At 51.0% G+C, this 23,785-nt stretch overlaps 2 protein-coding genes across 14 annotated transcripts in view; one reads left to right on the forward strand and one right to left on the reverse strand.

Annotated features, from left to right (window-relative positions):
• The window catches only part of MOK (MOK protein kinase), a 75,134-nt gene extending 73,568 nt beyond the window's left edge, over positions 1–1,566 (forward strand). The window contains exon 13 of the mRNA XM_030803481.1: positions 1,442–1,566. The gene's annotated coding sequence lies outside the window, so the exon portion shown is untranslated. The remainder of the gene's footprint in view (positions 1–1,441) is intronic.
• WDR20 (WD repeat domain 20) overlaps positions 1–23,785 on the reverse strand; it is a 101,479-nt gene that overhangs the window by 12,942 nt on the left and 64,752 nt on the right. For 6 of the 13 annotated variants that reach the window (XM_003276168.2, XM_004091816.2, XM_030803475.1 and 3 more), the window contains 2 exons: positions 17,946–19,205; positions 4,156–4,991 (listed from right to left, as the gene is read on the reverse strand). In XM_003276168.2, coding sequence (XP_003276216.1) covers positions 4,938–4,991; positions 17,946–19,205 — 1,314 coding nt within the window. In that variant the 3' untranslated portion in view covers positions 4,156–4,937. Of the gene's footprint in view, positions 1–4,155; positions 4,992–6,073; positions 6,243–12,824; positions 19,206–23,785 lie in introns of those variants that run through there. The other 7 variants (XR_004027946.1, XM_030803472.1, XM_030803478.1 and 4 more) reach the window with 6 other exon arrangements.

Below are 23,785 nucleotides of genomic sequence, written 5' to 3' on the forward strand. Positions count from 1 at the left end.
TTATTCCCCTGTTGAGGCAAATCTGTGACACCCTTCCTTCACGTGCTCTCCAGTGGTCCTGGCCCCAGCCCCAGCCCCAGGCCACTTGACACGACAGCGGGGCCGCAGGAGATGGACCCCCGGCCGTGCGGAGGGAGGGCAGCCCGGAGGAGGAGGAAGGGCTGGGAGTGTGGGGCAGCGAGTCCGTGGGCACGGGTGCCCGCTCTGCACCACATGGGGGCAAAGGAACCCAAGAAGAAGGGCAGATTCCAGCCCGGAAGTGAGGCTTGCCGTAATGTTCAGAGAAGGGTGCGGTGCAGGCCTCTCCCCAGGCTCCTTTTAAACCCATTTGAGACCCTGGTGCAGCCTTGAGGGCTGCGCTTGCTGTAGGGGAGGTGTCTGAGCAGGGGGTGGTGCCGTTCTGCCTCCACAGAGGGCCTGGGAGTCCCAGGGGAGTCGGAAGCCAGGGCCGTGGGCAGAGCCCAGCAGCAGGGAGGGCTGGGGAACAGAAGGCTGGGGAGATGGGGGCTGTAGGAGGGGCGGCGCGCAGGTCACAAGAGAGGGACCTGTGGGTAGGGGAGTGGTGGCTGGGAGGGCCATGCCCTGTCCCCCGGCCTGGCTTCAAGGTCAGGCATGTTAACAGATTGAGTGTGTACTTGGGAAACGTGTTACTCCCTTTACGTCTATAAAATATGAAGGGAAAGTCTTTACAGTTCTTCCTCAGGCCTTTTTGAGAAAGCAAATGTGGTCTGCAGATGCTGGTGCCCAGGACCCCAGCTGCCCTGTCCTGACTATCACCCTCCTCGTGGTGGGGGCAGCGGGGCTGGGGGCCCTCTGGAGGCAAGAAACAGTCCCTAAAGCAAGAGGAGGACCATCCCAAGGCCCGCCACTTGAGGTCCTCCTGGTTTTGTTAGACTCGGGCATAAACGCTCTGAAGCAGTGTCAAGCCCGGCACTCCAGGGCCCAGGGCAGCTGGGCCTCCAGGCTGGAGGTGAGCAGGGGACCAGAGCCCAGCTCCACAGGCCCCCTCCATGGAGGAGCGGCGGGGTCTGTGGCGCACAGCAGGGTTCCCACATTGGCTTTCCAAGTCCAAGGGTGGAGATTCCGAGGGTGATGATTTCCTGCAGATTTGGAGAAAAGGGAAATCGTGCCGGCCACCCTTGGACTTCCCGCCCCTGCACTTGGCCCTCGCACCTGCCTGCTCTTGGCAGGAGGCGCTAGGGTCCCTAGGCCGCTTCAGCTGCGTGTGTTTCCCTGTGTCCGTCTGGGCCCTGTGTTGGGGGCCAGGGCTGAGGGCAGAGGGGCCAGGCTGGCTCAGCCCATAGGAAGCCACCTTGCCCTGCTGCCGGGGCCCTGGCGGGGCCTCTGCCACCCCAAACTGGAAAGCTTGTGAACCCTGGCTGGCTGGATTATTTCCATTCTTCCGTGCAACGCAATTGAAGCGCTTGAATTATCCCCACAGAACCCAGAACGGAAGCAAGGATGAGGCCTCAGCCATCCTCCTCCCCATTCAAACACGTTCATCCCTCAACCCTCTGCTGAGCACCTGCGTGCTGCCCGGCCACAATGTCACCCTTCTTGTGTGAGCCTACCCTCATCCACCCACCTCACCCTCCTGACCTTAAAGAAGACACCGCGCAGAAGCACAGGGGAGCCCAGCCACACCCCACACTGGCGGGGGCGGGCCTTGTGGGGAGAAGCAGTAAGCAGCCATCTCCGTCAGCCATCTCCATCCGGCACTCAGATGTGCACGCCTTTGTGTGACAGGCGGCAGCAGTGTGACCGTGACCTCCCGTCTCCTGCTCTGCTGTCCCCACACCTGCGGTGCAGGCAGCCTGCCATGAGGCAGCTAGAGTCCAGCTAGACCCACCCCTGGCACGGCCGGCCTCTTCCTGGCTTCTTCTGGGCCTAATCCCCGTGCATTCTCCAACGCCAGAAGTGTAAGTGCAAGGCAACAAGTGAGAAGAGCAAACCCAAACTGTACCAGGGAAGCTAGTCTTTCCAGGGCACCTGAGTGAGGGCATGACCAGCTTTGACACTGCCTTGCTGCCATCTGCCCAGGGCCTGCTGAATGCTTGAGTCCATGGTGACAGTGGTGGGGACAGTTACGAGGCAGTTAGATTTTGGAAGTCATGTTGGCCCAGTTGGCTATGGAGCAGTCTTGGGAACAGCGCCATAAAAATCAAGATTTATTCCTGGCATAGATGCATCTAGAGTAAACTGGGGCGTATCTGACAGCGTTAGTGCAGTGATGGCCAAATGCAAACTGCATTCCAGAACCAGCGAAGGGTGACAGACTGGGCTGAGGCAGAGCTAGGACTAACCGTCTCAAGTGATGCCATCTCAGGGCCAGCAAAAGTTTTGGACACAGCTGGGTCATCTGACCAAACTGCTCAAATCTTTACATAATTATTGTCCTGGTATTAAATTTCCACCTGCCACTTCCCACAAACAGGAGACAGAATAAGGAGATGACCAGGAAGATGGCCGGATTAAGAATTCTAGACTTGGCTGGGTGTGGTGGCTCACACCTGTAATCCTAGCATCTTGGGAGGCTGAGGCAGGAGGATCGCTTGAGCCCAGGAGTTTGAGACCAGCCTAGGCAACACAAGGAGACCCCATCTCTACAAAATGTCAAAAAATTACCCAGGTGTGGTGGCACACACGTGTGATTCCAGCTACTCGGGAGGCTGAGATGGGAGGATCACTTGAACCCAGGAGGTTGGGGCTACAGTGAGCTATGATCGCACCACTTCATTCCAGCCTGGATGACAGGTGAGACTCTGTCTTAAACAGAAAATAATTCTAGATTTATTTTCAAAAGTAGTTCCTTCTGACTTCCAAATACACCCGCGGTTCACTGTAGCTGTTTTGGGCCCTCCTGGGTTTGGCTTCCTGTATAACTGACAGCACCTAGCAATCAACACTTTTAAGATGATAGAAATACCAAAGTACGTAAAACGTGCTAATATCTTATTTTAATACAGAGGTCACTCTGCATGTGTCTAATTTATCCATTCTGATTCTTTTCATTTAGAACAGCAAGTCTTAGTGTCTTGTATTATTCCTTTCTAGAAGACTCCATAGTTCATGGGCCTGTGATCCAGAGGCCCTGCTGGGGCCTCCGAGTGGGGCAGGCTGAGAACTCAAGCTGTAACTAATCTCTCCTCTGAAGAAAACTAAACCGAGGGCTGAGCTGATGGGAAGTTTTCCGTGGCTGCTTTCATACAAATGGGGAAAACGTAGCATAGCTCCCCTCAAAAGCCTGAAAGTAAAGACATGCCCCCAATTTAATGTGATGAGTTAGAGAAACAGCTTTCAGACATTTGATGGTTTAAAGTCTCACAAAATAAACCTTTCAAAGGATCCAGCTGTATAGGATTTTTAAAAATACACATTCTTCTGCTGGGTAGCTGCACATTCTGTTGGGATTCCAGTAACTCGGTGAGCAGGTGTGGGATGCCCTAAACTCCCAGATGCTCACGAGCTGGTTTCAACCAAGTAAGACAAATCTCAGGTAAGGCCGGGCACGGTGGCTCACACCTGTAATCCCAGCACTTTGGGAGGCTGAGGTGGGTGGATCACGAGGTCAGGAGATGGAGACCATCCTGGCTAACACGGTGAAACCCCGTCTCTACTAACAATACAAAAATTAGCCGGGCGTGGTGGCGGGCGCCTGTAGTCCCAGCTACTCGGGAGGCTGAGGCAGGAGAATGGCGTGAACCCGGGAGGCAGAGCTTGCAGTGAGCCGAGATCGTGCCACTGCACTCCAGCCTGAGCGACAGAGCGAGACTCCATCTCAAAAAAAAAAAAAAATCTCAGGTAAACAGTTTGATTAGCTAGTTCATGTCCCACGTTCATACTCACTGTAGAAACTGTTATGTGTGGTCACAGGCTTTCAGTGACTAAAGAAGGGCTGGGAGCTGTAAGGAAACATGATCCTGGAACCCTGTGCACACGTGCAGCTGCCCACAGTGGCCACAGACAGCTGAGGCTGCGAGGACCACAGAGCCCAAGCCCTCCTGAGCCATATTCTTGAACAGCCCGTCTCAAGGGTGACTGATGAGCGGGCTTCGAGTAACATGGGGTGAAAAAGACAAAACAATTCCATACCAACCAATTCAACCCAAATGTACAGGACAAACTAAGCCAATTTAACAGACGATAAACAAGCGGTATATTCAAGATAGTTTTAATATTAATTTTTTTGTGAATTAGAAATATCACTCTTAAATGATGAAAATTACTAGTGAAGTAACTATTTTCCCCAATTGCAGAATTACATTATTCATACATATAATACAGAGTTGATTGCATTGGAAACAACAGTATTAAAATAAACGTCAACAGGTAAAAAGGGCGTCTTCACGCCGCACCTCAGAGGGCCATGAGTCCTTTACACCCATCTGCAAAGTAACTTTCCACCAGCGTTCAACTATTTTTAAGTGCAAACAATTTTTTAAAATTTGTGGTTGCAGCATCTGTCTTCCTGAATTACATTAAGTCAGAAAGTAACAATTTTCTGTATGAGTGCATTCAAGGTTGTCTTCCGACCACCTAAAGTATAGAAAAATCAGTGCAAAAACTGAAGCACTGTAACAGCTGAATTTCAGGGGATTTCTTGTCCAAGAAACATTTTATTTTACACTATGTATATATGTATATATTATATATATATGAGATTTAATTACATTGAATTTTAGAGTAAAAAGCAAGAAAACTCCATTTCTTATTTTTTACTGCAGCCCCAAAGGCCGATTTAAAATGGAAACAATTTCTTTGGGTGAGCAGCGGGAGCGCAGCGCCGCACAGTGAGCCAGTCACCGTCCACACGGCCCTCGCCGACGTCCACCGCCTGAGGTCCGCCGGCCGGCACAGCTCAGGCGCAGCTCGGGGCTCCGCCTCGTCACTCCCTCGAGTCCGAGTCCCGGGAGGCTGTGCGCGAAGCAGTGGGGTCGCTACACTACAGTTCCACCTGGAGAACTGGCCTGGCTTGGGGATGACAATGAGCCCTGCAAACAAAGCAGTCTACATTAATCCAGCGAAACACCGACGGGCGACAGCCACCATGCTCGCCCTCCGCCAGCAGCTCCACGTGGTCAAAACTGGTGCTCTGGTGTGGAAGCCAGCGGAACCCTCCGCTTCATCTATTTAATTCCTATCCAGATCACTGCGTTCCATTCCTAGAGAATTGGAACCCTGCTGGGTGCAATACTGTGGCCTCAATACCGTCCAACAGAAGGGTGGGCAGGGCTGGCCTTGCCCTTGGGGGAGACTGGTTTCTCGGCACCTGAGAACAGGTTCTTTGGAGCTTCGCTGACCCCAAGGTGCAGGTGCCTCATGGGAGGTGTTCAGCGCCTTCAGCCAGGGTCGAGCCCAGGGCACCGCAGTTCTGGACCGCACACCCAGTCCCTCGGAGCCAGGGGTTGCGTCCAAGGATAGAGTTCAGTGGCAGCTTTGAAAGGGCATTCTCTGCTGGGGGTTCTTGCTTTGTTGGGTGCTGTGACCGTGGCACCCTCTGGCTGTAGCTGTCCACATGTGTAGGCCCCACAGGTAGAGACAGCAGGGCCCAGGCCGAGGTCGGGGGAGCCCCAGAACAAAGTAGTCTTGCCGTGAGGCTGTGGCTGGGTGTGGAGAAGGGATGTGGGGGCCAACCCACCAGGGCCAGCAGGAAGGATGTGGGGGCATCTGGCTCTTCGGGGCGGCTCCTGCTGAGAGGCTCACTGTGGAGGGGGGGAATCTCACCCAGACTCTGCAATACAGGTGTGACCTTGGGTAAACCTAAGAGGGCTTAACCTCCTACACAGCAAAGAGTACTTCCATTTTTTTGCATTTACTATTGGGAGGCAGTTACACCACATCAAGGTGTGGCGTTCGTTTATGAAGAAGAACATTAAGATGGCGATAGTGCAGCCCCGAAGGTGCACATTTTCAGCTCTGGGAATACACTTACCCTAAGCTGTCATGGAAGAAGGCTTCGGCTGATGAGTGCTGTTTACAAATCACAAGCCTTTAACTCAAGCTATCATTGCTACCTTCTGACACGTGGACTTGTGTGGACACAAATGAGGGTGACAATCGGAAACTGCCCTTCAGCCTCGCCCGCACCCTGCTGCGGGAAGCAAGCTGGCCCGCTCAAGTCATTTCATCCAGTTTCTTACCTTCCACCTGAAACCTGTTCACCTGGACAAGCTCAGGAAGCAAACGGAATGTGGCAGCTGCCCCTGCTCACAGCCTATAGGAGCGCTTTTCCTCTGGGACCCCTGAAAAGGGACAGAACCCTGTTTGTACCTGTGGAGGACCCCGCAAACGCCCCATATTCTGGCTCAAATGCATCAAGGCTGTGGAGGAAAGCTGGGCAGCAGGTGCCCGACCCCACTTCTGCCGCAGACAGTCTGGAACAAGGAAGCCTCTCACACAGGACACTCTGCCTTCATCACCACGCGCACCCTAAGAAAGTGCTTTCCACAAGCTATGTGGTGTCCAAGAAATGACAAATCTCCAGAACTAGGAGGCACCTCCCTTCCCCCTGGCAACAGAAAAGTCATCTACTCCTGGCAGAGGGAGAAAGTGGTGGTGACCCAGCCTGGGGACAGATGGAGAGGGGCCACCCTGATCTGGCAGCCACAGAGTCTCCCTCCCCTTTCACAGAGTGCCAGGGGGAGGCAAGTGCTGCTCCAGGTATGAGGCAGCCCCACCCACAGGAAGGTGGCGTCTCTACCAGTCCTGTGTTAAGTTTAGCTTCCTAGGAGCACGTTTAACAATTTACTTAAAAACAAGTGACAGCCAGCCCTGTGGGAGGCTGAGGTGGGGGGATCACTTGAGCCCAGGAATTTGAGACCAGCCTGGCCAACATGGTGAAACTCAGTCTCTACTAAAAATACAAAATTAGCCGGGTGTGGTGGTGCACGCCTGTCATCCTAGCTACTTAGGAGGCTGTGCGGCAGGAGGATGGCTTGAGCCCAGGAGATGCCGGGTGCAATGAGCCGCGATCCACTGCACTCCAGCCTGGGGGACAGAACAAGACCCTGTCTCAAAAAATGAAAAGATAATAAAAACAAGTGACATTAATTTTAGTATTTTTTTTTTTTTTTTGAGACGGAGTCTCACTTTGTTGCCCAGGCTGGAGTGCAGTGGCACGATCTCGGCTCACTGCAAGCTCCGCCTCCTGGGTTCAAGCAATTCTCCTGCCTCAGCCTCCCAAGTACCTGGGACTACAGGCGCCCACCACCACGCCCAGCTAATTTTTTGTATTTTTAGTAGAGACGGGGTTTCACCGTGTTAGGATGGTCTTGAAGACCTCCTGACCTCGTGATCCACCTGCCTCGGCCTCCCAAAGTGCTGGGATTACAGGCGTGAGCCACCGCACCTGGCCAATTTTAATATTTTAACTGAAGATGTTTCATATCATATTCAGCAATATAAAAATTACTAATGACTTTTTTGGTAAGAAGCCTTTGAGATGTGCTGTGTGGTTGACACGTTATGGCACTTTTCAGGTTGGACTGGCCCCAGTTTACATACTTAGTGGCTGCAGGTGGCTCGTGACAGCCGAGGGACAGCACCCTTCCTTAGACTTCTTCTCACTGAGGGTGAGGCCCTGGAGGACTCCGCTGCTTTCCATCACTCCCAGGGGAGGGTGGGTGCTGAGACGCAGAGGTGGCGCAGCCACCAGGCTGCCAGAGCCTGATGTTGAGGGACACGCTGCTTCCGCCAGCTGGTCCCTAGAAAGCGACCCAACCCGAGGGCTGCAGGCTTCCTATTGTCCCATTAGCACAAAACAAATGCACACTCATTCTCCAGTTTCTGCTGGCTAACGCCTTGATGCCAGTTGTGGCAGCTGGGAGCCAACTAGAACCACCCTCATGCCCTCCACTGTCCACTCTCCACTGGGCCCAGCTTCCAGAGAGATCTTGAATCAACCGCCCTCATACCTGTCCTCCTCTCGCCTTCTGTAGTCCATACTGGCATAACAGGGAACTGGGGGTTCCTGTTAGCAGGGCTTAGCCCTTTTGATGTCAACCCTGGTTAACAGTTCTTTTAGAATGGATCACCATGCAGAGAATGTGCCCATGATCAAAACTCAGGGTCCCTCTGCTGCAGCACTGAGGAAGCAGGTTGGCCACCGGTGAAAAACCCAAGAGGACCCCAGGGTGCTTGACCAGGGACTCCCTGGAGCCTGCCCGTCAGAGCAAAGGGGAAAACAGTGGTCTCTAAGAGGAGTTAACAGGAAGGAGAAGCGAAGGTCCAGTGGGCCCGGCCTCCAGTTCTCCAGCAGTGAACCCAGCAAGCCCCAGGAGACAGTGCTGCAGGCACAAGCCCTGGAGTGCGCTGGGCCTGCTGTGGCCCTGTGTTGGCATCAGTGCCAGGCATGCCCAGAAGCAGGGGGTGTGACACAGTAAGCACTCCGGGTGGCAGGGAAGGGGCCTCAGCGCCCTGCATGCAGGTGAAGACTTGTGCGAGTCACTGAACCCTTCATCTTGGCACCTGTCACTTGCTGGAGATGGCACCACTCACTTTGCCGTGATGAACACTGGAGGCAACGGGAGGGAAAAACACCATTCAAAAGAAAATTAAATGAAAAAAGTCACCTTGTTTCTATCAGCCTGTGATTTAGTCTAAAGATTATCAGGTGGTAGAAGAGGAAGACGAGAAACAGACACCTAGGCCCCGATGGAAGGATCCCGGCTGCAGCTTCTCTCGAGAGCACAGTGGGAGGCGCGTGTTTAAGCATGGGGGATCCACTGTCCAAATGGTCATCCATGTCAAACAGGGACCCTGCTGCCCCAATCCGCCTGCTCTTCAGGGAGGGAATGTCGTTTTACCCTGTCCTTCTGCTTCCTTTTCATGGGAGAAAAGGGGCAAGGCCCGGCCCGGCCGACGGAGGACCTGGCAAGGGGCCGCCCACACTTCACCTGTCAGCAGCGTGCGGGAGCTGCTGGGCTGTGCACCAGAAGCAGGACAGCTGGCAATTCCAGGCTTTACCAGTTGCCATCAGGCAAAGGAGTTCCCCAGGGAGAATCTGCACGGCATCCCATCAGCCCCCACGCTGTGAGAGGAACGGGGCAAGCCTTGGCTCTAATATTAGTCAGCTGCTCGGCTCTCCCCAGAGTCACTGTTTTATTCCTGCTAGAGATTTCAGTTCAAAATTAAGTGATAAAAAAAATACTCCAGCTCTTGGTTTGGGTTTGATTCTAATTTATAATACTAAGTTAAGAGAATTACGCCTTGTTGCACCAGAATATATATGAAAAACATTTTGGTTCAAAACAATTTACAATAAAGCAGCAGGGCCACGTTCCTGCCCCTGCAGGTGCTGCTCAGACTGGAGAGTCTGACAGCAAGACAGGACTGTGAGGGCCACAGGCCACGTCAGGAAAGGACATGTCCTGAAGCTCTGTCAGGCCTGGGATGGTCTCCTGGCTCTGGGTTCTGGGAGGGCTTCCCCTTCCGACCCCCACGACCCCCGGCCTGTGAATGTCAGAGAAGACAGAACCTCAAGGAAACAGCTGTGGGATGTGGATGAGTGTGTGGGATATGGATGAAGAGTGTGGGCTGGGCGCCAGCTCATCCCTCATCCACCTGGGACTGTTAAAACCCTCTCTGGTCATTCAACCCCCAAGGTCACACTTTCCAACCCAAACAAAAGTAACACGCACACAGGCCCTGGGACCCGTTTCATTGCAGGCGGGCGGGCTGGCAGGCAGGCAGGCAGGCAGACGAGCGCTTCTCTCCTGAGATCGTGGACAAAGTGCCACAACACAGAATTGGGTTCTACACAGCCACAACATCCGGGAGCTTGGTGCCAGCTGGCCGGGGTGCTGTGGAGGTCACCTCCACTGGCATCCCCCAGAGGGAGAAGGCCAGCCTTGGCCCTGCACGTAGACCCTGAGGCTCCAATGCTGGCCTCTGTGGCAGGTGCTCCTGGCAGAATCTCACCCTGGGAACACGAGTTAAATGTTATTTGCAAAGCGACACCTTTTTAGAGACGGTGCAGGAACGATGAGAACTATGACCAGGCTGGCCTGCTCTCAGAACCAAACTTCCAGCTCTGAACACACTCCTTAACTGCTCACCTGTAAGACTCCCACCATTCTCACTACACAGACCACGACAGAAAGGAACCAAAGCAAACCTGGAGAAAGCAGCCATGGCTTATTCACGGCATGCGAAGCCAGTCTCTACATCACACAAGCGGCACGTGAGCCACAGAGCCGGGGACCCTGGGCCCAGCTCAGGAACGTCAGGACCCATCTCTGCCCCAGACTTGCCATGCAGTCTGGCCTGGAACCTCAGTTGTATCTGGGCAGTGGACCACGTACCTCTGCTAGCTTTAACCTGTCCACTGACAGGTGACAGTGAGGGGCCACACTTGCCCAGATGCCACTCAACCTGGCATCTAATGAGAAAAGCCACCCAGAGAAAAGGATTGTGCTCTTCGGACTTCTGGGGAAAGACCCTGCAAATGAAGGGCACAACCATTTAAGGGCTCTGCTGCGATCTGAAGGTGGGAAGAAAAGCATCAGAGAGAATGTGTGCACGTCAGTGGGCCTTCATCATGATCCCGTTCACCGATGGAGACCAGCACCGGCCCGGGCTGTCACTGGAGGCCCTCCGGCTCCTGGGACCCACTTGGCCCTGCAATCCTCTCTGCTGTGTGGGGCAGGAAGAAGGGACCCCACTTAGTCTCCATAAAGCCTTTCTAGCTTGCGTAACTTCAAGGAGGATTTTGCTCATGCTGCCCCCTAGCTGCCCCCCCAGGCTAAAAAGGGAGGCTGGTTTTGGAGGCCACTCACCCTGGAAGGGGTGGTGGGGAGCTGAGAGTCTCTAGATGGTCCATTCGTCTCCAGAGACCCCTGGGTTCAGAATCCATTAATTCTGACAGGCAGCCACACATGGAGAAATGGCTTTTTCTTTAAGACAGAGTCTCGCTCTGTCACCCAGACTGGAGTGCAGTGGCGCCATCTCAACTCACTGCAACCTCCACCTTCTGGGTTTAAGTGATTTTCACGGTGCCTCAGCCTCCCGAGTGGCTGGGACTACAGGCGCCCGCCACCACGCCCGGCTCATTTTTGTACTTTTAGTACAGATGGGGTTTTGCCATGATGGCTGGGCTGGTCTCAAACTCCTGGGCTCAGGTGATCCACCCGCCTCGGCCTCCCAAAGTACTGGGATTACAGGCGTGAGCCACCACGCCCAGCTGAGAACTGGCTGTTTTTATGTTTTTGAAGGTACAAACTAGCTATTTTTAAAAGACCAAAATGTCATGGTTTTCTTAAAAAAACAAAACTTGCTGTCAACTTAATAGTCTTTAGGGCTTAAAATCTACTCGGTGCTAGCCTGGGCAACATGGCAAGACCCTGTACCTACAGAAATAAAAATACACAAAAATTAGCTGAGTTTGGTGGTGTGTGCCTATGGTCCCAGTTACTCAAGAGGCTGAGATGGGAGGATCACTGAGCCCAGGAGGTCAAGGCTTCAGTGAGCCATGTTCGGGCAACAGAGCAAGACTGTCTCAAAAAACACAAACAAAAACAGCCTGTTCAGTGCTAAGAACAGAGCCCTGTGCACTCTTGTGGCAGTCGTAGGCCCCAAGAGGCCGCTTTTGAGAACTGTAGGTCTGAATGTTCCCTCCGCTTTGGCAGCCCAGACTCAAGACGAAAAGTGCAGATAGTTCAGCACTGGAGGCTCTGCCGACCCAGCACTCCAGAGACAGCACCGTAGGAAGCTTCTGGGAGTTCCCCACCCGACGAACATGCTGGAGGCAGAGCACAGGGCTCAGCCAGCTGCCAACATGGAGAGGCAGCTGAGTGGAACCTGGATGTCTCATGACGCGGCAGGGAAGTGACAATTAAATGGGAGCTCAAGGGCCTGATGAAGGGCTGTGTCTCAGGCCAGCTCGCCCTCACTCGTCACACCTCAGGCAGGGGGGCTAGGCCTGCGGGTGCCAGGGCACTGCTCAGATCAGCTACATCGTCTGCAAGAGTGAGGGATGGTATTTCATAGTAAGACAATGTAAATCATGAGTTCTTATCCCAAATGGAACGTCCCCCACTGCCCTGTGTAGGAAGCGCTCTGCACCGAAGACGGGCCTGGTGTCTACAGCAGGACAACCTCACGCCAGCACAAAGCCTTAAGCAAACACTGTTCAAGATGGGGAGTAGGAAAACAATGAACTCTAGCCAGGAAAGGAGCTCCTACTGAAAGCAGCCTACCTGGGGGCAAGGGGAGGGAGAGCATAAGGAAAAATACCTAATACATGCACGGCTTAAAACACAGATGACGGGTTGACAGGCGCAACAAACCACGTGGCACATGCATACCTATGTAACAAACCTCCACGTTCAGCACATACATCCCAGAACTTACAGCAAAATAAAAAAAAAAGCAGCCTACCAGCCGCTACCTTCTCCACTCTCCCAGCTGCTGGCTGGGTGGCTGGACAGAATGTCGGATGTCCAGCGTCCGGGATAGTGAGTCCATGTAACCAAAGCCAGCTCGTGGCCCAGGACAACTTCAGAATGTCAGCATTCTCATTCAACAGAAGCCTCTACACAGCTCAGCCGAAACGCCAATCAACAGTCCTTCTCCCGGACTGGAGTTGGCACAGAGGAGGACCACATAAAACAGTATCTGAGACGCAGAACATTTCGTCGAGTACGCTGCCAACTATGAGAAACATAGTCAGCTTAAGTAAGAGGGAGCAATTCCGGTGGCTGGCTGTTCTATAAACATTAACAAGGTCCTTAATTTTACAACATTTAAAAACTTTTCTGGTTTTGGTTCGCTGGGATTTTTAAAGCTTAGATGTGAAAATGACTACTGAAAATTATCTACATTTACAGTTCACTCACACACGTTTATTTAATGTCAGTATACAGAGGACAGCCCCACAGTACTTCAGAATATCAAGTATGTAGTAAGTCTTGTTAGCTGTCACAGTGACAAGGGAACAGCTAAAAAAAAAAAGCAGTGAAACAGAAACATGATTTCCTTAAAATTATAAAACAACAATACTGATATTAAAGCTTCATTAATTATTGCAACAGTTAAGAATTTAATTTACCAATATTTCATATTAGGAAGGCTCTTTATGAAATTTATTCAAGTTGTCAAGAAATTGGATGAAAATATAAAAAAGGAAATACATGTGAATTTTACTTTTGATTTTCACTCAAAATATCCATACAATTTTATACAGTGTCGCCTAATATAACAATCTTTAATAAACTGAAGTATACAGAAATGATAAAAATGCAGGAAATTTTTCTTTTACACTTTCAAATGAAGGGATAGCAATTTATGACACAAAATTCGTGTAACAGATGCGGAAACAAATAAAAACATCAACATCAGTGAGACAGTTTCCCTCTACTGGAGGGGCACGTTCTTATAGTTTGTAACTAGGATCTGAGTTTCAAAGGTAACAGTTGAATATGAGTGCTTTTAAATATAAAGCCACAGACTTCACTTCGGCCACACTAATGTCTCCTCCCTTTGGGACGTCACTTGGGGTCACTGTGATGTGCACCTTGTTAACTTAAAGCAACACATGACAGTCCCAATCAGCCCATAGCAAAGGGCGTGCTCCAGACAAGGGGGGGCCCTGCAGGCTGCCAGGGTGGTAGACGATAAACCTTCACCTCTGTCACCCAGACCAGACGGGAGGCGGCGTCTCCAGGTCACCCGACCCCTACCCACACACGTGGAGGTTCTCATTGCTAAGGAACGAAACCTCAGCCAAGGGCACACCGACTGCCACCATGGTGCAGCCCCACAGTCAGAGGCCAATCCCTCCCCCACCCACTGGCGCTGGAGGCAGGGCAGGGCCGCCAGATCCCCTGCCGTGCCCTCACCCACAAAGCTGGACGCCAGATGCTGTGTTCCATGAATCTTTCCCCAGCAAATCCACTGGTGAACTGCTTCTAGTTCTTCCGTGGGCAGTCAGACACGCATGATGTGGCGCTTGGGTTTCCGTGGATCCCTTCTCCAGCCGCCCCCAACCCCTAGGCTTTCTCCGCCTCACACTTTGAGCTCGCTCAACAAAAAAAGGAAACGTCTCCCTCGCAGGTGAGAGGTGATGAGGACCTTGTGCAGAGGCAACTTCAGCACTCATTTCATACTTTACAATTTATTTAATATTTAAAATGAACCCCAGGAAGTGGAGGAACTGGGGAGAAATGGCTGCCTGGCCATGTGCCAGCTGGGCCCTGGGGGTGAAGTCAGCCAGTGGAGAACCCTGGGCCCCGCCCGGACGGTGTCCTTGCCCATAAAATCCCGTCCTGTCACTGCATTTCTTCCTCAGAATTCCTGAATGCCTGAGACAAGAATGATTGTGAAGGCTCCTTTCTGATTTTCCACGCCTCCATTTTTAAGGCATTTACCCTCAGTCCCCAGCTAAGGGTTCACAGGAGAACACTTCCAGACTGCGAGAAGGTTCAATCAGCACAAAAGAGAAATGAGATTCTTTACCATGATTTAAGCAAATTTCGACCCCAAGGTTACTAGTTGTTTGTTAAGTGTCTGCTCCTGCGCATGCATTTGCTTTTAAAAGAAGGCAAGCTTTTCCAAAGACTCCCTTCTCCAGGCCTCTGGGGGAATTTTTAATTCCCCTTCTGAATAAGAAAAAAGCCTCAGAGAAAGGCTCCAGGGCCGCCGGTAGTGTTTAGAAGCCTGCCCCATCGCAGTAACAGCACAAATCTGGCTTCTTGAATCCTGGTGAGAAAGGCCAACCCAAGTAGGGCGAGTAGAAGCTCCCCTGGCCCTGGCCTGACCCCTTCAGAAGGCGTCTGACACTGCCCAGGGCCCAGCTCGCCCCCTTGCCGGGCAGGAGCAGGATTCTCCAGCCACGCAGCGTGCACCCCACTTTCGTCTGAGCTTTTCATCTCTGTGGTTTGGTACACGCTGGAAGACATGCTGACTGAGTAGTTACGAGCCTCTTGTTGCCAAATGCTGTGTTTTATTCCAGAGATTAGGTTAGAAAAGATATTCTTGCTCATAATAATGTTTAGGCTGAAAAACTGGAAAATTTCAATGAGGAAGCTCAAAGTTTAGTGAGAAAACTACAAATATTTTCCCCAAATTTCTCTTAGGGTTAGCAGCACGCATTGTACCTTACACACCTGATATCAGGAACCACCGCGGCCACCCTTCCCTGGGCCCTCCCCAGGTCTGTGGGAGCCATTACTCAAGCACAGCCGAGGACAAGGGCGCTTCCCTGCCCCTCTCTCCAGTGCCCTCCTCTCAAGCTGTTGGGCACCGTTAGTTCTGGTCTTGGAGAACACCTTGCATCCTGTCCTCCTGCCTGCAGAAGTGCTCTGCCGGCTGTCAAAGAAAGGGGCAGCAGTCAGAGGGGCAGAGTGGACACAGAGTGGTGTCGCCCTGCAGGGCCTGGGCTGAGCCAGGGGTCGACATGCAGTCAAAGGCAGCCCCTCCCCAGGCTGGCACAGTGCTCTCCACTGGGCCCTGAACCCAGCAAGAGGGGCCTTGGGGAGGGCATGGAGACACAATGAAGGGGCCCCAGACAAGGTACCAGACAGACATTAAGGACAGTACACTCCTTGGCAAAAACTGGAAGAAAAAGATTGTAATCAAGCCCCAAATCCAAAACTGACAATATCATAGTGTTTAAAACTGGAGGTGGCGGGGAGAAAGACACACACAGGCCTCCATACTAGACAGCACATTTCAGATTGTTTTTAAAGGAAACATAACCTCCTCCTCTTGGCCTCTCCCACCCCTGGTTCCTATCAGCAAATGACTCCTAAGTCACCTGTCAGTGTGCCCCTGCAATCCCTCTTTCATCCCAGCCACTGCGACTGAGAATTGTAAAGAAGGGGGAGAAATCAGAGTCCCCAGTCGGTCACGTTGGTTACTTGGGCACACCCCCACGGCTTCCCTGTCTGGGGCAACGCCTTCAGAACTGCAAGGTCGCCAGAAATGTCACCATAAATGCTACTTACCTGGGATCGGCCACTCTCTATTTAGGCCAAATACTAACTCCTGAATTTTGAAACTGCATACTCAATGCCTCGGAAGCATTTGAAACTGAATGTTTACAACTATGTATGTGCCAAAACTGCACATGGAGCGTTCATCACTAATCTTTCCACATGACCCAATTTGGCCTCCAAAGCGGAAACTGTCCACAAGGATGGCTGTCATGGCTGCCTTAGATCAGTTCACCTCTAGGAACAAAGGCCTGTATTCCACAGGTAGAGAGGACACGAATATTCCTAGGAGTAGTGCTCAGGGATGTGAAAGGCACAGCCAGGTGAGATGCACCTAAAGGCTGCTGTGGTTCCCAGGTGGCAGCATGCGGCCATGCCATCACACTGAACAGAAACCACTGCATTAAGGCCCACGACGGGCACAGGGTGGATGGCGCCACCATGACATGTTTGCAGATGGGAAGCAGGCCTGGGAGCCTGGCCCGGCTTTCGTGGGAGGGCTGCGTTAAGAGCACAGGGAGCTGCTGCGTCAGCTACCAGGGTCTTTACACTAGAGAAAGAAAAGCCACCAGGTCTTCGCTTTGCTGAATCATATTCACTACGCAAACTGGTGTAAGTGATCGTTGTCTCTATTTTTAATTACAAAGGTGTGCAAAACAGAAAAACCTAAATGTCCAAAATGAGTTAACAACTAAGATAACCACCATCTTGACATGGAATATATAGCTCAAGGGGCCATCTCACCCACTGTGAAAACCAGAATTTGAAAAGCAGCTCCTGGTGCAGCAGTAGAGTGAGGGTGAAAGACTGCAGTCTCCGGGGGAGCAGCAGAGCCTCCCACTGCCGAGGAAGCCACAGGCCACCAGGCCCCGGGCTGAGGCGCTGGGGTGGGAGCCATGAGGACGAAGCCTACGCACATGGCCAGCGTCAGCGTCCCGAGAGTAATCCTGGAACCACAGCTGCCATCCAAGAACAAGGAGAGGGGAAACCTGTACTTCCGCTTCCTCTGGTGGAGGACGAAGCCCAAATGAGGGCCATGTAAGGGAGAAGTCGGAAGGAAGGCTCGGGGAGTCTCAGGCTTTAAACAAAGCGGAAGAGTCACGTGCCTTTCTGACCCAATCCCCCTCCCCCACCGCACCTCCCCCCCAGCAAAAAACAAAAAAACTCCTTTTCCTTTGTTGGGAAAACACACAAGCAAAGTGCATCTGACAGAAAAGGTCTTCGCTTATGTGGCAAGAGGCACTTCTGCAATGCTGTTGGCGTCCTCGGCCCGCAGTTCCCACGAACTGTCAGGCTCTGAGTGAGGTGGGTATCTTAGTACACAGAACCTCAATCAAAGTGCTACAAACTGCTTCTTTGAAAAAAGATGTTTATTAAACAACTTTAATTGTCATAAAATGACTAAAATGGGTTTTAAAAATTAAGGCTCTTCTCTTTCTGTGGATTGCCAGAACAATGTAAAAATAATATCAATCAACCCTGCTAAACGTTTTGTTCCTAAAGTTAAATTTCATAGATTCCTAAACATTTTATGATTAAGATAAAAAATTGGACTATAAATGACAATTCATGGCCATCTGTGCTGAACACACATTGATCAGGTGTACAATATTCTAATTGAGTAGTTAAGCAAAAAATATTCCAGCTAAAGCATAAATTTTAATTTCAGCATTTTAAAGTCATTGTTTCCCCACACGGTCATGATTTTCCTAAAATTCAAATAGCCTAATACAGGAGCGCTAACCTTGGGACTCTATATACTCCCAGGAGGATGACTGACTTGGCTGGCAATTAGTTTGATTATATTTTTTTAAATGCTCTAAGGTAAATTATCAAATGATTCAGAATTACATGGCATGCAGTATCCAAAATTATGGCTCTGATGCATTGAGATTTACATTAAGAATAAGAAGTGTCATTCACATTCATTGTACACCCCACCCCTCCCACGAAAAAAAAAAAGTCACTACCTATTCAAGTTCTAGATCTGGTGCAACATTAAGGATTAAAACTTACCACTTTACCAGGCCTTCCCCATGTGCAAATAAATCCCTCCTGACAAGCAGTGACTATACAGTCTTCAAGAAATATTAGTACAGTCAGTCTTTCATGTGCTATCTTTTTACATATCAGCGGCTCTAACAAGGGAACATCTTCCATTCGAGGACACAGGGGCGTTCCCAAAGTTTTAGCAGGGTCCGTTTTGTTTTTGGTAACTAGATTCAGTTTGTCACTGCTCTTGCTAGAAATGTGTCCCATGCTATGATTTCGCTTGTGATCTTTCTCGTGGTGCCTCTCCTTCCGGTCATGTAGTGAAAGTGTTGCAAATTTGCTAACCCCAGAAGCAATGGCCCCGTCCATGACACTGCTTTTGCTGCCAGCATTTGAGACTGCTGAATGTGGAAGGCTGTTGGACCGTGGCAGAGGAGGGGGCACAGAGTTCCCGGGCGTTGTAACACTGTTCCCATTGCTTCCAGCAGGAGGACTCGTGGCATTCATGACATTTGTGTGTGTCCTTGCTCTTGAGAGGGGTTGGTGAGGGAAAAGGATATCTTCTGTAAGGTCCCATAAACAGAGCTGTGTGTCCTGGCCCACGGAACCAAACCGATACGTGACACTTACGGGGCGGCTGTCTGTAGAGTTCCGTTTGGAGAGCCTGGACTGTGTACTATTTGCTCGATCTCTGCCAAAATGAAGAAGGTCTTGGAAGTCCTCGTCGCTGCCACTAAACTCCATAGGGTCACCTTCTTCTACGCTAGTGGTATAAGGATCAAACGCTACAACACTGACCCAGGACTTGTGCCCGTGGCCTCTAGCTATTACTCGGCAGTCTACAAAGGACCAGACTGTCACCAAGTCGTCCTCGCCACCTGTCACGATGTACTTGCCATCCGGGCTCCAGCACACACACAGCAAGCCCCCAAAGTAGCTTTTCATCGTACCGTGCAGCTCCACTGAGTCAAAGTTGAACACCCGCAGAAACCCGTCCTGGCTCACGCACGCTAAGAACTTGCCATCTGGGGAGAAAGCAAACTCGTTGAGGGCCCCCTCGCCCACCGTCCACTTAAGGAGAGGGTTCCTCGTGGATTTGCTCTTGCATGTGTGCACGGCAAAGCTCTCTCCCTGCTTCAGAAGCTGGTAGTGGGGGGCTGTGGTGCCACAAGTGTGCTCCACATTATACAAGTACATGTTCCCACTCGAGTGGGCTACTAGGAAAAGGCTTTCCGAACCGGGAACCCATCTGACACAGGTAACTCGTGACTTGTCTATTAGTCTCTGTGAAGACAAAGGAGAACAAGTTAGCACAACGGAGAAGTCTCAAAGGTCTGCTTTTCCAGCAAGAAAACTTGTGTGCTTCCCGGTGGGAAGGGGCAAGTCCATCCAGGCCCTCCACATTTTATCCTGCAGTCAGCCAAGCCAGCAAGGAGCATTTTGGCCCTTTTGGGGTAATTTGGAATTACTTTCTAAAATCGGTGTTAGGCTACTGGCTTTCACTGAGGGAGTCAGGCAGCCAACAAATATTTGCAGAGGGGCCACTAAGTGCCAGACGCTATGTCAGGCACAGGGTTCACTGCGGAGGGAACAGCCCTGCTGGGATCTTTCTTCCTGAACAGTAGGAGCGTCTGAATCTGGGGGTCACTGCATCCACACGTGGCATCTCCTCTATGAGGACCCGCAGGTGAAGTCTCTGAGTCCTCACAGCCAGGAGAGCTCCGCCTCACCCTCACGGGTTTCTCTGCATTTACTGTCACTGTAAGTCATGGGCTGGCTCCATCTGCCCCTCTGTTCTGGCGGCTCAAAGGTGGGGAGTGAAATCCGCAGTCCATGGCTGGCAGCACACACAACTCCAAAACAGAGCCTGGGCCCACCGAGGCCACCTCACTCCCATGTACCGCCCCATGTGCATCTCCATAAGCATCTCCTTGAAACCATCTCTGCTGGTGTTCAGAGAGATACACTGACGATTCATTCGGGAGTGTGTCTCATTACCATCACTCTGCTCCATGCTAACTTTGGACCCCTGATCGAGGTGTTTCTTTAACAGGCATATGTCAGTAGTCTTGCCTTTAAAACCCAAATAACGAAGGGTAAAAATACCCGCCCCACCAAAGGCACGAGTCTCTTTCCCTGCTTGCCAATCCATCCTGCAATGGGGATGCCAGCGCAACAGCTTCCACAAGGGTGGTCCCTTTCTAGACCGTCTGAGCGCAAAATCACATCACCAGAATGCATCCAGAAGTCCCACGACTCCCAAGTTCTACCTAGAAGCTCCTACTGCCAAATGCTCTCCAAGCACCATTGCCCCAGTAACAGCGTCCCTTTAGGAGCCCAGCAGCCCCAGGTAAGTTGAACACCACCCCTTCACCTAACAGGTGGGGAGTCCCCAACTCAAGTCTCAGAGGGGTACTGGGCACACGGGGGCAGAATCTGCCAAGAAACATGCCGACTTCTGCCGGGGTGGCTTTGAGGCCATGTGCCCACCATGTGTGCTACATCTTTACAGAGAATTACAGAAATAAGACGATTTGATTTTTAAAAGAACGGCTGGAAAAGAAATTAATGAGCCATGCAAGCTCACTGCATGAACATTAGACCCTAGAAAGTAGGTTGCTAACAAATGACCCCAGGCAGGAAGAACGGAGGCTTGAACGCCACATGGCATGCGGGCCCAAGGCTGGGGACCATGCACTGGGCAAAGGTTACTCAGCAGCAGGTGTCACTGCTTACTGCCGTAAAATGGCATGGCTGGCTCTCTTAAATTAATAGGCACGTGGCAAGCCAGCCTTGGGGACACAGCCGATATTTTCTTCCCCCACCTCTTTACCCTCCTGTCTGGTGACCTACCTATAAACAGCACCTGACCTGCACTAATGCCAACAACCTAAAAACCTAGCGCTGCTCTGGCAGGATTTCCATTAGACCTTCGTGCAATTTTCTCAGCAAGGGGTTAGAGAGATAATTTACATGGCCAGAGCAGGGCTTTTTTGGTGGTGGAGGGAGGTGCAAGGATGATGGGATGGTGAACGGTGGGTTAAGAGGCCTCCACTCCCCCATCACAGCTCTGCCAGACCTTGCTGTGCCCACTGGGCCCAGACTACCCCAGCACTCTTGATTCCACAAACACGACTGTACCTGATCATCCAGGGCCTAAGGATGTCTGCAGCTCACTCCATCACTGGCCTTGTCAGGCAGGCCTACACCAGCTAACTCAGGCCTGGGGAGCCAGACTGCTGTCCTGATTTTGGTACAGTGGCTCCCAATTCCTGCACCTTACATTTCACCAGAACCAAATCACATCCCAATTTCTCTAGGATCACTTCATTGTTACTCTATTTACCATGTGTGGAGAAATTTAAGGACATAAAAACAGCAGCACAGTTAGGAGTAAATTTTATTTTGGGCCTTAAAAACACAACAAAAAACTGCATGAGAACTCAAAAACTAGTATTATCAAGTAACAACAGTATTGCTTTGCAATGGTGAGGTATGAACAGCATTTATAGCACCATTAAAAATAAATGTTACTGCAATGACAAAACACATTAAAAGCCTTCACTCCCGTATTAAGAAGTTGCACTGTGGCCAGGCGCGGTGGCTCACAACTGTCATCTCAGCACTTTGGGAGGCGGAGGAGGGTGGATCACTTTAGGTCAGGAGTTCGAGACCAGCCTGGCCAACATGGTGAAACCCTGTATCTACTAAAAATACAAAAATTAGCTGGGCATGGTAGCGCGCACCTGTAATCCCAGCTGCTCTGGAGGCTGAGGCAGGAGAATTACTTGAACCCGGGAGGCGGTGGCTGCATGCTGTGAGCCAAGATCACGTCATTGCATTCCAGCCTGGGCGACAAAGTCAGACTCCATCTCAAAAAAAAAAAAAAAAAAGGTGCACTGAGACTACCCTAAGTAGACACATGGATGTAACTTACAGATAACGTCCTGTGCCAATCTACTTCAATCCCCCTCTGGGGGCCTAATTAAATGTTACTGTGACACACTGGCAATGGTGGACTGAGCACACCAGTTTAAGCAACTACAGACCAAAAAAAAAAAAAAACCACCTTGGATCCACCTGTATTGTGCTAAGGGTTTCTCACTTGCCTTACCCATTGGTTTTCCCTGTCAATCATGTGCTTGACAGCAGGGAAAATGTGTGCTTCTCTGGGGGCGCCCTGTGTCTCAGCAGTATCAGCATGAGTGGCAGGCAGGCATCAATGCCTGTGAGCAGCAACAGCAGTGGTGCTGGCCCTCACCTCCAATCTGAGTGTCTACTGTGGGTGCTGGCCACTGGTGGAGGCTTACACCCATGCTCTCTAAGCCTTAAAATAACCTTTCAAGATACGTTTTTTGTGTGAATGGGTAATACATTATTAATTCACATAAAAGTATACAGTAGAAAGCCTTACATTCTTCTCCTCCATTCCAGATCCTCTGTCCTGAGTCCCTGTACTAGCTTCTCATTTCTCTCTCCAAAGTGTCTTTGTGCGTGTACAAGGTAAATATGAATACGCATTTATCCACTCTTCTTTTTCATACCAAAGGAAGCATACTAGGCACTGTCTCACCTCTGCTTTCTCATTCCATATCTTTTTTTTTTTTTTTTTTCGAGACAGGGTCTCGTTCCATCACCCAGGCTGGAGTGCAGTGGTGCAATCACAACTCACTGCAGCCTTGACCTCCCAGGCTGAAGCAATCCTCCCACCTCAGCCGCCTGAGTAGCTGGTGCTACAGGTGAGTGTCGCCACACCCAGCTGATTAAAAATACATATTTTTTGTAAATACAGGGTGTCACTATGTTGTCCAGGCTGGTCTCAAACTCCTGGCTTCAGGAGCAAAGCAATCCTCCTGCCTTGGCCTCTCAAAGTGCTGGGATTAAAGGCGTCAGCCACCATGCGCAGCCTCTAAGTGTATTTGTACACCAGTCTGTATGGGCACAAAGACAGCATCCTCATTCTTTTCTAAAGCTGCAGAGTATTCAACTATTTGGATAAACTGTGGTTTATTGTGGAAGTGCCCCACTGATGGACATCTATGTAGCAATGAATGCCCTTGCACACACGCAATTTTCACATGTGTGAGTAATGCACCTACAGGATAAACTCCCAGTGGAGTAACTGAGCCAAAAGATATATACATTTATGATTTTTACAGATACTACCAAATTGCCTCACATAGAAAATAGAAAATGCAGTCATGCCTGTCTCCCTACAGCAAGGTAGGGATTGTTGCCATATTATCAGTGAGAAAAGAAGCTTAGAGAGGTCAAGAAACTTGCCCGAAGTCCCATCCATCCATCCAGTACTGAGTGCATACCATATGCCAGGCACTGATACAACATAAATTAAAACAGGCATCTTTCCCTCGTGAAATTTAGGTTCAAGTGGGATGAGAAGTGAAATTTATGTGATCTGATGATGATAAGTGCTGTGGAGAAAAATAAACCAGGGAGAGAAAAGAACGTGCTGGGGAGGAGAGGACTCTAGTGATTTCAATGTTGAATAGGACGGCCAAGAAAGGCCTCTTCCTCTGCTGGTGCTGGACAGCTGAGCAAGACAGAAGGACAGAAAGACAGCAAATATCAGGCTAAGAGGATGTTTGGGGAAGTGTACCCCCACAGAGAACAACTTCAAGGGCTCCGAGGCGGAGAGACACAGCAGAACCAGTGCCAGGGGAACAGATGGGCCCATCAGATCCCAAAGCGAGCATGCTGTCTCCCGTTCCACAGACACACATCACCTGGCTCTGACGACCAGCCTGCAGGGTCACTCCCAAGCATTCTCAGGAACAGGGCACCAGCCTGTCTCAGACCCCAGGCCAGCGTGGGAAGCACAATCATTTAACCTACATGACTCTGGC

Source organism: Nomascus leucogenys, chromosome 22a, assembly GCF_006542625.1.
Source record: "Nomascus leucogenys isolate Asia chromosome 22a, Asia_NLE_v1, whole genome shotgun sequence".
Taxonomy (NCBI): Eukaryota; Metazoa; Chordata; class Mammalia; order Primates; family Hylobatidae; genus Nomascus; species Nomascus leucogenys.